The sequence below is a fragment of the Typopeltis vanoorti genome, chromosome 15 (assembly GCF_054136105.1).
Source record: "Typopeltis vanoorti isolate ZY-2024b chromosome 15, IOZ_Tvanoo_1.0, whole genome shotgun sequence".
In the NCBI taxonomy this organism is placed as follows: Eukaryota; Metazoa; Arthropoda; class Arachnida; order Uropygi; family Thelyphonidae; genus Typopeltis; species Typopeltis vanoorti.
The window spans coordinates 53,423,691-53,437,912 of record NC_143563.1 but is presented as its reverse complement, the minus strand read 5'-3'; the positions used below and the strand labels follow the sequence as shown (position 1 = coordinate 53,437,912).

Here is a 14,222-nt window from a genome sequence, read left to right as displayed (position 1 = left end):
GATTTAGAAAGAATTACAATACTTTGGACCATATTCACACATTAAGATAGCTCATTGAAAAATCAATTGAATACAATAAACCCATTATGTCTGGACTATGTAGACTATGAAAAAGCATTTGATTCAGTTAAAACACTGAAAGCACTTGAAACCCCCAGGAAACTGAGAAACCATATATTGAAACACTAAAACATATTTACAATAATGCAACTTCTGTTAATTAAATTATATATAAAAACAGTGAAATGTTCCCAATACAAAAAGGCATCTGGCAAGGCGATAAATATCTCCCAAATTATTTACAGCTGCACTAGAGGAAGTCTTTAGAAGCCTTGATTGGGAAACAAAAGTAATAAACATAAATGGAGAAAGGCTGCATCATCTGAAATTTGCAGATAATATTGTCCTGATAGCAGATTATCTTGAAGATCTCGAAGAAAGGCTAAATCAGCTAAATGAAGCCTCCAGAGAAATTGGATTAAAAATAGAGAAAAAAACAAAAATAATGATGAATAAATACATAAACCATAGAACTATCAAAGTTGAAAACCATGAAATAGAACAAGTTACTTCATATGTATATTTGGGCCAATTGTTATCCTTTGAGGAGTGCCAAAGAAAAGAGATTGAATGAAGAATTCACCTTGTATGGATGGCTTATGGGAAAATGAGAGACATATTCAGAAGTAACATCCCCATGAGTCTAAAAAGGAAAGCTTTCGACCAGTGCATACTTCCTGTCCTAACATATGGAGGAGAAACATGGACTTTAACAAAAAGCTGAGAACAACACAACATCACATGGAAAGAAGTATGCTAAAAAATAACATTAAGAGATAGGAAGACAAATATCTGGATAAGATCTCAAACAGGTGTCATGGATATTATAAAATACATTAAACAGGCTAAGTCGAGATGGGCTGGCCATATTGCCAGATGCAGTGACGGGAGATGGACTAGAAAAACAACAGAGTGGACACCAGTGGAAAAAGTGGAGATCAACAGAGTGGAGACAATGGATGGGGGAAGACCGAGAAGAAGGTGGAGAGATGAACCAGAACAAATTGCTGGAGTGAGATGGATGGGAGAGGCAGAATATGCATGCCAGGCCAGCAGTGAATAGATAAGGATAGTTAAATTTTGCTAAGTGTTGAATAAGGTTTGAATGTTATCTTTTAAGCACTTGGACTAATATGAGAATAGAACAACAGGATAGCAATGGATTTTTTTGTGAACTTGATTTTTCTGTTTTTTTTTGGGGGGGTGATGATGTTCTGAACAGATATTTTTCAATCTCCTTATTAATGTTTTAAGAACGTCATACTGAGGAGGAGGAGGAGGAAATGAAAAATCGCAGATCTATCATTTCCTCCTCCTATGCATATTCCAAGCTGAAAATAATCATTATAATTGTTATTACTTTCCAAACTGTAACAACATTACCAACTCATAATGAACAAAAGTGACACATCTGAAAAAAATTACAAAATGTTCCATGTTATAATTTCAGAGTAATTTTCTTTGAAACTTAGAGCATAAGTATGTATTCTAGCAGAGTGAGTAGGTTTCTTAATAGAGTGAATAAATAATGAAATATTATTATTTATAGTAATTATATACAAAGTCCTTTGTAAACATACATTTAGAACTGTAATTAATGTAACTAAATTGATAATTGTTGCACACTTTCTTTCATTCAAATTATAATCTGTAAAAAAGAAATTAGTTGAACTCAACTAATATAATTACTCATGAGAAAAATAGGCCAAGAACAACATTACACTTGATCCATCGCAAAAATTACATTCCAAGAAAAATTCTAGTAATAACACTGTGTTCTTTATGAATAGAGTTAAGCAGTATGTTTTGTCTCCAGTACATTCCCTGCACTAAATTATCAGTTTCAAGTTTTTCATGGTAATCCTTTCTCTTGCTCTCTCTCTAGCAAGAAAGAGTTTAACTGAAGAAACATAATGGATCCACCTTCCAGTAATAGAAAACATTCATTAACAGATAGATCTATGTTGCTAAAAAAATTAAGCTTGTTGTACTTATGTAATACTTGCATGTAGGGCTAGACAAATATGCTCACCCATGGAAAATAGATTTTGCCAGCTGATGAGTAACTGCAGAATGAACAAAAGAAATATTTTTTTTATTTAATAAAAAAAAAGTAACTTCTGACCACAATGTAGCACTTGACCGAAGACTAGAGACCGAAGATATGAGAGTCCTGAGAAAGATTAGGGGCATGAACAGATGTCGACAATGGCAATATCATATTAATATTGAGGATATTAGGAAAGAACTTGACATTGTCAACATCCATGAATGCGTTAGCAGAGCTAATCTCAGGTGGTATGGTCACTTAAAATAGAATGGGCAAGGAAATGTTAGCAAAACAAGTGTGCCAGGTTGGTAGGAAAAATATCCAGAGGAAAACCAAGATATAGACGAATTGATACGGTAAAAAGTACCTTAGAAGATAGAAATATAAGATCAGATAACGTTGGAGTTTTGACAGGTAATAGACTGATTTGGAGGAAAATTGTAAATAAGAAGTTAGTAATGGTGTAAATTTTCTATGTAGTACTATCATATCCTGTGCACCCCTTGAGGATACATGGCAGGAAAGCCATAAGTGATAATTACAATAAATTTATTATATGAACTTTCTGCTTTCTGAATGAAGCATGCATTTTCTCCTGATGTGAGTAATATATTGTGATTATGACTGTTTGTCCCATGAATAATACATGCCTGTTATGCTCTAAGTTTCAAAGAAAATTACTTTGATATTATAACATGGAACATTTTGCAATTCTTTTTTTTTTTCCAGATGTGTCACTTTTGATCATTACGAGTTGGTAATGTTGTTGCAGTTTGGAAAGTAATAACAATTATAATAATTATTTTCAGCTTGGAGTATGCATATTCAAGTGAAAAGTTATGGGAATTTTTTATTTTATTTATTATTTTTTTTATTGAATGGTGCATATTTACTGAGTCATGAGAAATCAGTACCCAAATATAACTACCAATATATTAATCTTTCTTTTCTTTTCTTCAGGCTGATATGGTAGAAGCAGCATTTAAGGCTCAACGAAATTTCCTTGATATAGCATCCAGATCTAAAGAACCTGCCCAGGTATTTATTTTGGTTGTCTTCTTTAGGATTAGCATACTTTACCTCAGTTGTAGGAAATAAATAAAAAAAAACAAGTTTCAGATAAATTTTACAGTTGACTCTTAGTATAGCAAACCCATCTATAACAAACTATCATTTATAATCAACTGAAAATGAAATGCATGATTACTAGAATTATTCACTCCCATACTGCTGCTATGGTATATGATATGATACACTGAATATATCAGTGTTTTTTATTTTTACCATAGAATTCAATGAAGTTCTCTTTTATGGTAAATCCAGCATAATAAGAGTTTGTTCACACTATAACATTAAACGGATATGCCAAACACTTTCATAAACTGTTTGTGTGGTTTCTATGAATTTTTTATAGTGAGAGTCATCTGCATTTTGGGTGAAAAATATTACTTCAATATACTGACTCCTTGATACAGCCAAAACTAAAATTTGAAATCCATGTCATTCTACTATATGTTACTGTGAAGAGAAATCCTACTGCAACATACATTTTAATGACACAGTTACCTCTAAACTATAAATGTTATCAGGCGTGAATAATCTTGAGAAATTATATTTGCTGCATTGCATTTCCTATTCATTCCCACACTGCTGCTATGGTATATGACACATGCTTGTTATTTATGATACACTGAATATATCAGTGTTCTTTATTTTTACCATAGAATACAATAAAGTTCTCTTTTATGGTAATTCCAGCATTAGAGTTTGTTCACACTATAACATTAAATGGATATGCCAAAAGTTGAGAACAAAGAAGGTTTATTTACATTACATTTGAAGACCTGCACATTATATGCTTTGGATAGGAAATGCATATGAGTGTTCAGTCCACACCTCAAAGTAGTATCCGTTATTCCCTCACTAATGGACAAACTCAATCCTCCGACATCCAAGAATGTGTGAAGTGAACCATGTCTAACATGGCCTACTATGGACACATAGCAAGATCTTTAACATCTGTCTTGGAGAACACATGTATTGCCATCATTGTCAAGTCAGAAATGTCATCTTTGGTGATCCTTTCACAAAAGATCACATGGAAGACATATGAAAGTCATTACAAGTCAGAGACTATTTTTGAAGTCAGCATCAGCAATGCAACACTTCTAAAAATTTGGGAGGTGATTGTTTCAAGATCAACTCTAGTTCAACAGTTGCAAACTTCTTTTAATCTAACATAGAGAGTGCCAGGTTAAAAGTTTAGTTATTTTGTCCGTTGCAATTTGAGTTGTTTCCAACACTAATTGGTAATGCCTGTGTATTGTGACTAATTGTTTCTGCTACAAAGATGCTGGTTTTAAATCCAGCATCTTTGTAGCATTTACCAAACCTGCATTAGAGCATCTGTGGAATAAGATGGAATGAGCTACTGCAATATATATATATATATATATTACAAATTCATTCTGACGTGACTATGGGATATATCTCTATGGGTCATCATCCCAGTAGAGCATTTTCAGCACTCTTCCATGTTCTATCAGGTTGAGACTGTTTTGAGGACTAGGGGTATTGCTGCTTGCTGTGAATGCCTCATAAACTAAACTAACCACTCAACATAAACATATAGAGAAAATTAAGCAAAATATTTCCATGTGGTTGCATGTATCAGTCATTTCTTCAAAAAAAAAAAAAAATGCTGGCAATTTTCTTTGATTAAAATTGAGAAACAAAGGGCATGGTCACGTCTGGGATTGAATGAAAAAAGATTTTCAGGAAATGTAGATGCAAAATTTATAGAAATAACTTTTGATGTATTCATTTTATGTAATTGTAACCAGTGCATTTCACACTGATATAGTTCGCCCACCGATTTGAGGTCCCTCAACACTTCTGCGCATGTCAGAAAAAGGAGAATCCATTCCGATAATAGGGTAATCAGTCTGTCTTCTGGGATGTAATAATAAACAAACTGAGTTTGTTTATTATTACAGATCAGAAAATTTAGCTTTTCTTTTATGAACATTGCTGTTTTTAAAGTGTAACTATTTTGCTTGTATAACAGTTGGAAAAATGTACGTAGAGTGTTAGTACGTGCAAATACTGCGTTCTACATAAAACAGTGTCACTTCATTCCATGATAAGTTTCCTTTTATTCTGGGACTTTTTTAAAACAAAATCCGATTTCATTAAGTATTTTCCTTAAAGTTTCTCTTTTCCAAAGAAAATTAATTTTTTCTTTAAGCACAGGAATCAATTTCGGAACAGTTGGCACTCTTTTCTCGACCACGTAAAAATCGTGAATAGTTCTTCTTATAACGTGTACATCAAAATCATTCAAAGCTACGGTTTCGATGGTTTTCTTTCTCTGGCGCTTTTTTTTAGGCGATTTAAATTTTGGCTTACCTTCACCTTTTGATTCCCTATGAATTCTTTTAACAGTCGACCCCGATACGCCCGCAATTGCACGTTTTATGACTTAAGTGGAACAAGAAGATGGCCTTCTGACGATTCTTTTTCACAGAATGTCAGCACATTATTCAATATTCTTTTGCAAGAGCTACTGAAACATGTAACAGTAGAACTTGTTGACTGTACTGGATCCATCATACAAATTAATAATAAAAAAATAATGCAAAAAGAGAACAACAAAAATCAAGCTTGTACCAGTACAGTGACAGACAAGAAAGCACATGATTTCGCATGTTGGCGACCAATTCGTACATCCTTCATTTCTTTCTCCCCTTCAGCATGAATTGACTATTCTTGGCACCAAGCCAAGAAGGGATCTAGAAATGGTGGGCGAACTATACCTATCCTCTAAGAATCTCTTTTAACAATTTCTAGTTTCTTAGTTATAACATGCAATTGGTTATCGTGGATATAATTGACAGGATGAATAACTTTTGCTGGTGGTGTTAATATTTTTTTTTAAGGAAGTGGTGGAAAGTTGCAAATATTATTTAATTGGTGTATTATAATGTTATTATAATAAGGCTAATGACTTATTTGAATTATACATCAATTATATGATTATGAGATGTTAGTTTATATTATTTTATGTATGCACATAGGCAATTTACAATGTCAGTTTATTGCAGTAATTTAAACTATCTATCACTTTATCTGCTTCAGACCACAAACCAGTCATCTCTGCTGACTTGTCACTTACTCGCTGAAAGGCCACTAGACTATTCTAGTGGTAGAGGAATTTTTTTTTTCTGTCCTTCCAGCTAGTTAGTCAGGTACTCTCTTGCAGACAAATACACCCTCTGTCCAAAAGGAAACCAAACTTTTGATAGAAAATAAAACACAGGCCAATTATAATTATTCAAATCATTTATTTCAATCAATATACTCTCCCTCAGCTTCGATACAGAGTTTGGCACAGTCAATTAATTCGTTAGATGAGTTTTTTATATCGGTTTTTGGGATACTGTTGAGGGTCGTGGTTACTGCCGCTTGAACGTTTTCAGTGGTGTCATATCGCTTTCCTTTCATCGGCAAATGAAATTGGGGGAAGAGAAAGAAGTCATAGGGTGCTAAATCAGGTGGATACGGCAAGTGATCCAACACACAAACTTGGTTTTTGCTCAAAAAGTGTCTCGCAATGTTCGAACGATAAGATGGCGCATTATCATGCAAAAGTAACCAGTTGCCTGCATCATGATATTCATGCCATATGCGACGAATTCTCACTATCAATCACTTCAAAACTTTGAGATAAAACTCGCCATTAACCGTTTGGCCAGGCAAAAAGAATTCTTTGTGGATAATGCCCTTGGAATCGTAGAAACAAATCAGCATTGTTTTGACTTCTCCAAGCGACTTTTTTTTCAGATGCCCTTTTTCTGGTGGTCTCCACTCAGCATTTTGTCACTTTGTTTCAGGCCTGTATTCAAAACACCACGTTTTGTCACCTGTAACGATCGTTTCAAGGAAGTTTGAGTCCTTACAAGCGGTCTTAATAAGGTCCTTGCAGTGTTCAATTCGATACATTTTCTGGTCGTCTGTCAACTTTTGGGGAACAAATCGCGAATTCAATTTACTAAGGCCCAAACTCTCGGTCAAAATGTCGTGAACCTTTGATGAAATCACCCACTTTTTGGATGTCAACTTCGTTCAGTCCAGTTTTTGGACGGCCCGACTTTTCATTGTCCTCATGCTTCTCATGACCGCTTTGAAATCACTTAAACCACTCGTAAACTTGAGTACAGAATAAGCATTCATCACCGTATGCTTTTTGAAGCATTTGATGCATTTTGGTAAAACTTTTACCTAGTTTAACACAAAAGTCAATCGCAGCTCTCTGTTTGAAACTCATTTTCTGACCATTTGTCAAAACACACTGTCACTCTTGGCACTATAACTCAGCTTCTAATGAAACAAATGTCATAAACAGTTGACACAACACTAATGAAGGTTGCCGCTTTTGACAACAAAAAGATACAACAGGTAGCGCCACTAGTTTCTTCTATTTTCGAAGAGTTCAGTTTCTTTTTGGACAGAGTGTAGAATTCCTCTTTGGGAAACTCATTTTTTTTTTATTCCCACAATTCAAAAAAATTGACCTTAGGATTTTGGGTATGGGATGAGATGCAGCATTGGTCACTGCTGCACTTTTACCCAGATGCATCAAAATGATTGATTGCCACGTGTTCAGCTATCAGTGATGCTAAGAATGGAGACCATCTTCCTGCCGATTTCAAAAAAGTTAAGACTATAAGAGTTCTGCCTGCCTTCTCTTTGGTCAATAGAGGATTTTATCTAAAGAACTGTTAAAGTGTTTCTCATTAACTGTACATTACCAATGATTGAGTTATGTGAAACTGGGTATATATGAGGGTGATCTGAAAAGTTCTCAGCCTAATAATGAAAAAACGGATTTATAATTTGAAAATTATTTTTATTTTTTAACATAATCTTTCTTAAGACTAATACATTTATTCCAGCAATGCTCCAGTGCCATTATCCCATCCCTGCAGTGGTTCTCAATAAGATCTGCAAAATACTTCTCTACAGCTGCAATCACCTCTTGATTCGAAGAAAAACACTGACCAGTGAGGAAAAGTTTTAGTTTTGGGAAGAGAGAGAAGTCAGAGGGAGCCAGATCTGGGGAATAGGTTGGATGTTCCAACAATTCATAGTGCAGATCCCTTAATTTTCCCATTGCCAAAACCATTTTGTGGGCAGGTGAATTGTCCTGATGAAAGATGATTTTTTTCTTCTTCTGCAAACTGGGTCTTTTCTAACGAATTTTTTCATCTAGTCTGGTTAAAAGATCGGAATAATATTCCCCAGTTATTGTTTTACCCTTTTCAAGATAATTAATAAACAAAATGCCTTTAACATCCCAAAACACCGATGCTATGACCTTTCCTGCTGATGGAACTGACTTTATCTTCATGGCGCTGAATAACCAGCTTCTGTCTGCTGTTTGGATTCTGGTGTGTAATGGTGAATCCAAATGTCATCCATAGTAATAAATCAATGCACAAAATCAGTTTCATTCTTGTTAAAATGTTCCAAGCACTGTTCAGAGATTTTCATGCAAGTGCGTTTTTGATCTGCTGTGAGCAAGCACGGCACCCATCTTGCGCAAAGCTTTTTCATTTGCAATTCTTCATGCAAAATATATCCTGCATGTTTTTTTGAAATGCCTATGGTCTCAGCAATTTCACACACCTTGACGCACTAGTCATCAAATTCCATATCGTGCACTTGATTAATGATCTCTGGTGGTGTCACACTTTTTGGACGTCCTTCACGTGGATCATCTTCAAGGCTGATATGGCCACCTTTAAACTTGGTATTTCTTAATTGTTGAAAACAAAGGAGAAGAGTGCCCATAAACTTTTATGAACTTCGAATGAATTTCGTTTGGCATTAAACCAACTTTTACAAAGAATTTTATAACCGCATGTTACTCAATTTTATACATTTCAAGGGAGACAACATTTTTGCTTCGGACAGCTGTATAAAACAAACTACTTGATAGAATGACTTGCAATTTCACATGGATGCTTATGACAGATGTATCAACTTAAAAAAAGAAAAAAAATCTTGCCGATAGTGTTGCCATCTATGGTTGAGGCCGATAACTTTTCAGACCAACCTCATATAGTTATCAAACTCCAGGGCTCACATCTGGTGAACACAGAACTTGACAATCCAAAGTACCTGAGCTGGATTCAATCATACTTCCTGCTTATCTGATGGTCAAATCCCTTTCCTGTTGTCTTGTTACTTTCTAACTTCTCTGATTCTTACACTTTTTTCAAATTCTTCTTTTTTCGCATTGCATATGAAAAAAAAGAAGAATTTGAAGTGAATTTAGAAAAAGATGTTAAAACAATGAATCCAATTTTGAACATTAAAAATCTCAACAGTATCATAACAAAAAGTAGAATAAAGAATACTGAAAATTTATCTGGAAATTCAAGGAAAAACAAAAATAGACAAAAAAGGAAACTGAATGAAGCAAGATGCACATTATGTAACAAACTACTGAATCTACTAGAATCTACAGAACTTCACAAAACAATAAGGAAAAAGATAGAGGATATAAGACATTTCAATACAAAATGATAAAAACTGCAATAGAAAATAACAATATGAAAAAATGGGTATGACTTACCAAAAATCTCCTATTCACTATCACTACTTCTGGCCTCTAGAGCAGTTTCCTTGTGTGCATTGTCAGAATCATCTACCCAAATAGCAGCAACTTCTTTCTTATTATTTCAAGTAAAAATTACCAGTAATTTACTAGACGAGATATGCAATAAACAATCCTTCATGAATGACTAATGAGAAGTGAAAACAGCATGCAAAACATACAGCAGTGATAGGCCAGTAGAAAGAGCAGCTATGAAGATGTACATACGATTGGTGTGGTATAAAAAAAGATCATCTAATTCCATAATATCTGAAACTGTCATAACATTCACTATATATTTCTTAGTTTTAACATTCACAACAGGGTGGTGTTTTGCCCATTTGACAGAACTTCTCATTACCATTTGTGTACCGTGTCATGCAGGCTGGCTCAACTCATACAAAATTTCACCCTTCGGTTGAATTTTATTGCTGCCTCTGCTGTGTTTAGCTGAATCATTTGGGTAGATTCGCACACACACACACACACATTATATGGCATGTTAGTTTCAATTGGCTGTAGACTTATTTCAGGTTAGCCTTCGTGATCTGTTTTAATGACATTGAAAATTTCAGATGCAATCAATCAAACAGTTATTTCATGTAATTGTAAAATTGGACAATAGTTTTTAGTTAGATACTGTGTTTGCCAGTGCAACACATGGTTTTTGCTTGAGTCTGTACATCATAGTTTCTGTGGGAGGAGACATGTGATTCATTAGTTAGTGCTGTTTTTATCCCAGTTGGTTCTAATTTCACTATTTGTTGAGAAATATATTACACAGACTGCAAATATTTCTGTATCTTATTCAGTGATACAATAAAACTAGTTTTTCTTGCGTCTGCAGTATAGTGGGCTGTTGGGGAGGGCATATTGTTTACTGCAGGGAGCGAGTTACTATCGCACCTGACGTGAGCAGTGTTAAACATCCTTCTCAACTTTAGATCATTTGGAAGCCTTAATTCAAGTAATGGAAAAAACAAGAGAATAAAATATACTATACCAATTTCTTTGGCTATCATAATTATGAAAAAGCCTTTGTCTCGATAGACCTATGTAGAATTCTTTAAGGTTTAAAACATACAGGTATAGATAATATTCATATAAACATATATATATATATATTAGTTTAAATGACTGATACCGAGAGATAAAGAGGTGATGATTTATTTTAAAAAAAGATACTACTAGTTTCGTTGAATGGATCAACTTCTTCAGGTATCACAATCAAAGAAATATACAAAAAAATAACAGAGACTTAAAAATTACGTTAACAGTACTAGTACAAAAGACAGTAGTGCATTTTGAAAACAGTAATGCGAGCTTGAGTTCCAAACAAAAGTTGACTACGTGCTATCACGAGTGCGCCAGTATTGAACAGAGCCAATGTGTGCATCAGAGAGATTGAAACTTAGGCTGTTGTTGATATGGGAAGAATCTAAGCTAATTTCTCTAGATTCAACAATTTTTCTTTCAAGTTCATCATAGCACACATTGATATTAGAAGTTTGTGTCCAGTCCACACAAACACATTTGACGTGCACATTGCCTCTGTTCCACACTGGCGCACTCGTGACAGCACGTAGTCAATTTTTGTTTGGAACTCAAGCTCGCATTACTGTTTATAAAATGTACTACTGTCTTTTGTACTAGTACTGTTAATGTAATTTTTAAGTCTGTTATTTTTTGTATATTTCTTTGATTGTGATACCTGAAGAAGTTGATCCATTCAACGAAACTAGTAAACTAGTAGAATCTTTTTTAAATAAACCATGTCACCTCTTTATCTCTCGGTATCAGTCATTTAAACTTTTTATAATATTTTTTACTGAGTAAAAATGAACAATCACAATATATATATATATATATATATATATATATATTATATGAGAGAGGTGCAATAGTAATAAATTTAAATGGAAAAGAAAGAAGAATAAAAGGAGGGGTCAGACAGGGAGACTATCTCACCAAAATTATTTTCTACAGCCCTTGAATATTCTATGAGAACTTGGAGAAAAGGGGTCTGAATATTGGTGGAGAATACTTAAGAACTAGAAGTAATGAAGTAAGTCTGCAGTTAGGCCTACAAATAAATGGATAAATCAAAAATAATGTATAATGAAATACTCCAGAACAAAAACAAATCTAAATAAATATGACAGATTTAAATAGTGAGTTCATGCAAATATCCAGGACAAATCATTACAAACAACCATGAACTTGATAATGAAATTTCAGCTAGAATAACAGCAGGATGGAAAGTTTTAACCATTATAGAGAGATATTTAAAAGCAATTTACCATACTTCCTAGAAAGAAATTGATCTTCAATCAGTGTGTATTCACATCAATAACTTATGGTAGTGAAACCTGAAGTCCAACTAAAAACACTTAGTGATTACTTCAGAGATTTCAAATCCTCTATATTAGGGGTCTTCAACCTTTCAGGCAGTGTGGACTGCATTAAAAATTTCAATGAAGCCTGCAGAGTATTCTTGAGATGTTGGTCCGTAATCTGAGTTCTTGTCTTGGACTTCACATGCTTCATTCTGGAGAAGAACTGCTCACATAAGTATGTGCTTCCTAACAAAGTGCACATCTTCAAAGCATGCCGACGAAGATTAGGGAATACGTCTTCAGAAATGTAGTCTTTGTAAAATGTAAGCAAGGGCACACTGAATAATTTTTCTCTCAAAGAAGAGTTGTTTTGGAGTTCAAGCAGCTTCATTTGTACTGAGCCTGGCATTTCGGCAGCATTGACACTGAATGGCATTGAAAATAAATCTAAAGAAGACTGTTGTTACTAAAATCACTAAATCTCGCTTCGCAACACGGCTAATTTTGTAGCGTATTCATCAGGAGACGAACAGTTGGACTCAGCGAGAAGCTGAAAATGAGTTAAGTCTTTTTTTGCAAGTTGTGCCTCCCAAAGTTTGAGCTTGGTCACAAAAGTTTTGATGTGATCAAACAGAGTGTGTGCACCAGTTGATCTTTGGATTGTAGCCACATATTTAGGTCATTCATATGCAACGAGATGTCGGTCACAAAGGCAAAGTGTCATCCACTTTGGATTGTTGAATTCCGCAATCGGCTTTCCCTTGATTTGAATAAACTGCTGTATTTCGCTTCTTAAGAACCTTCCCTCTGCCCAACCAATGCACATCACTATAATAAACCATATTGCTGTGATCTGCTTCGCACTCTTGGGTTAAAAACTCTTGGAATTGACAATGATTCAATCCTCTTGCCCTAATGATGATGATGACAGTCACATTAATTTTCATGACATTCTCAAATCCAATAGTTTTTGCACACAAATTCTCCTAGTGGATTAAACAGTGGTAATGGACAAAATGTTTTCTTTCTAGTTCCGGTTCTTTCCGTTGCAGCACAACAAACCCTTTGTTCTTTCCTGATGATGACCTTGATACAGAGGTTGAAATGTCGAGTGTTATTTTTAATTACAATTAAAGTAATTACTCCAACATGTGTGTCTCCATAAATTCCTCATTACAAGATCAGAAGATCGGTAGTGTGAAAAATCCAAGCACACAGAGAAACATTTTGGAAGATATAATCAGAAAGAAAAGAAACCTATCATCGAACTTTGTATTTAGAATGCTACATGTAAAACATTCAGCAAAATGCTGAAACAGTTAATAGCTGTAGATCTTTGAATTAATGGCTAAAATCCCTTCTCCATCATTATCAAATAGCAGTTTAATTGACTGTTCAGCTGTCAACCATATATGCTTCTCTAAATTGTGGAAAAAAGAAAGCATTGCTTATATTTCTATTTTGAATTAGGAAAAGAATAATTAAAATTACTTTTAATATCACTAAGATATTAAAAGTGTTTTTTGTCAGAGCACTGGAAAATGAGAAGCTTCTATAAGAATAATGAAATATTTAGATGTATTTTGGATGCAGAACACTGAAATAGTTTGTATCAAAAGGGAATGATATTATTTCTTGTAAATTTTGAGACCATATATCAAGTAATGTTTTATAGTGCAAGAAAGTAATGAATTGCTATTATATAAAATTTGCAGTTATTTCCACTGAATCTCAGTTATTTTAAGACTACTTGTTCTAGAGTGCAGAGGGGATTGGGATTTCCCTAAAATTCAAATGTTTTTGGTCCTTTCAATTTACTGTAGTATATTCTTGATCTGGACTGTGTTTTAAAAAATTTTGTGCCCTTCTGAAAATGATACATAGAATTATGTATAAAAAAGAACATCCTATAGAGCAACATGTCTCATGTTTTTCATGAGACATGTTGTTCATGTTTTTCATTAAATTAGCTTGTGTACTCAGAAACCCTGGATATATTATTTTCATGTTTTCTACAAAATTTGCATTGCATTTCTTTTATACTTTTCACCTTTCATGAGTCTGGTAATTTTCATGTTTTTCCCCTTCTTTTCAGTGCCTTAAAAATATGAAATAG

The 14,222-nt window shown here is 34.0% G+C and overlaps 1 protein-coding gene across 12 annotated transcripts in view; it reads left to right on the top strand.

The window, feature by feature from the left end:
• capt (adenylyl cyclase-associated protein 1) overlaps positions 1-14,222 on the top strand; it is a 257,904-nt gene that overhangs the window by 133,517 nt on the left and 110,165 nt on the right. For all 12 annotated transcript variants that reach the window (XM_090404789.1, XM_090404784.1, XM_090404788.1 and 9 more), the window contains one exon: positions 3,071-3,148. In XM_090404789.1, the coding sequence (XP_090260915.1) occupies positions 3,071-3,148 (78 nt within the window). The remainder of the gene's footprint in view (positions 1-3,070; positions 3,149-14,222) is intronic.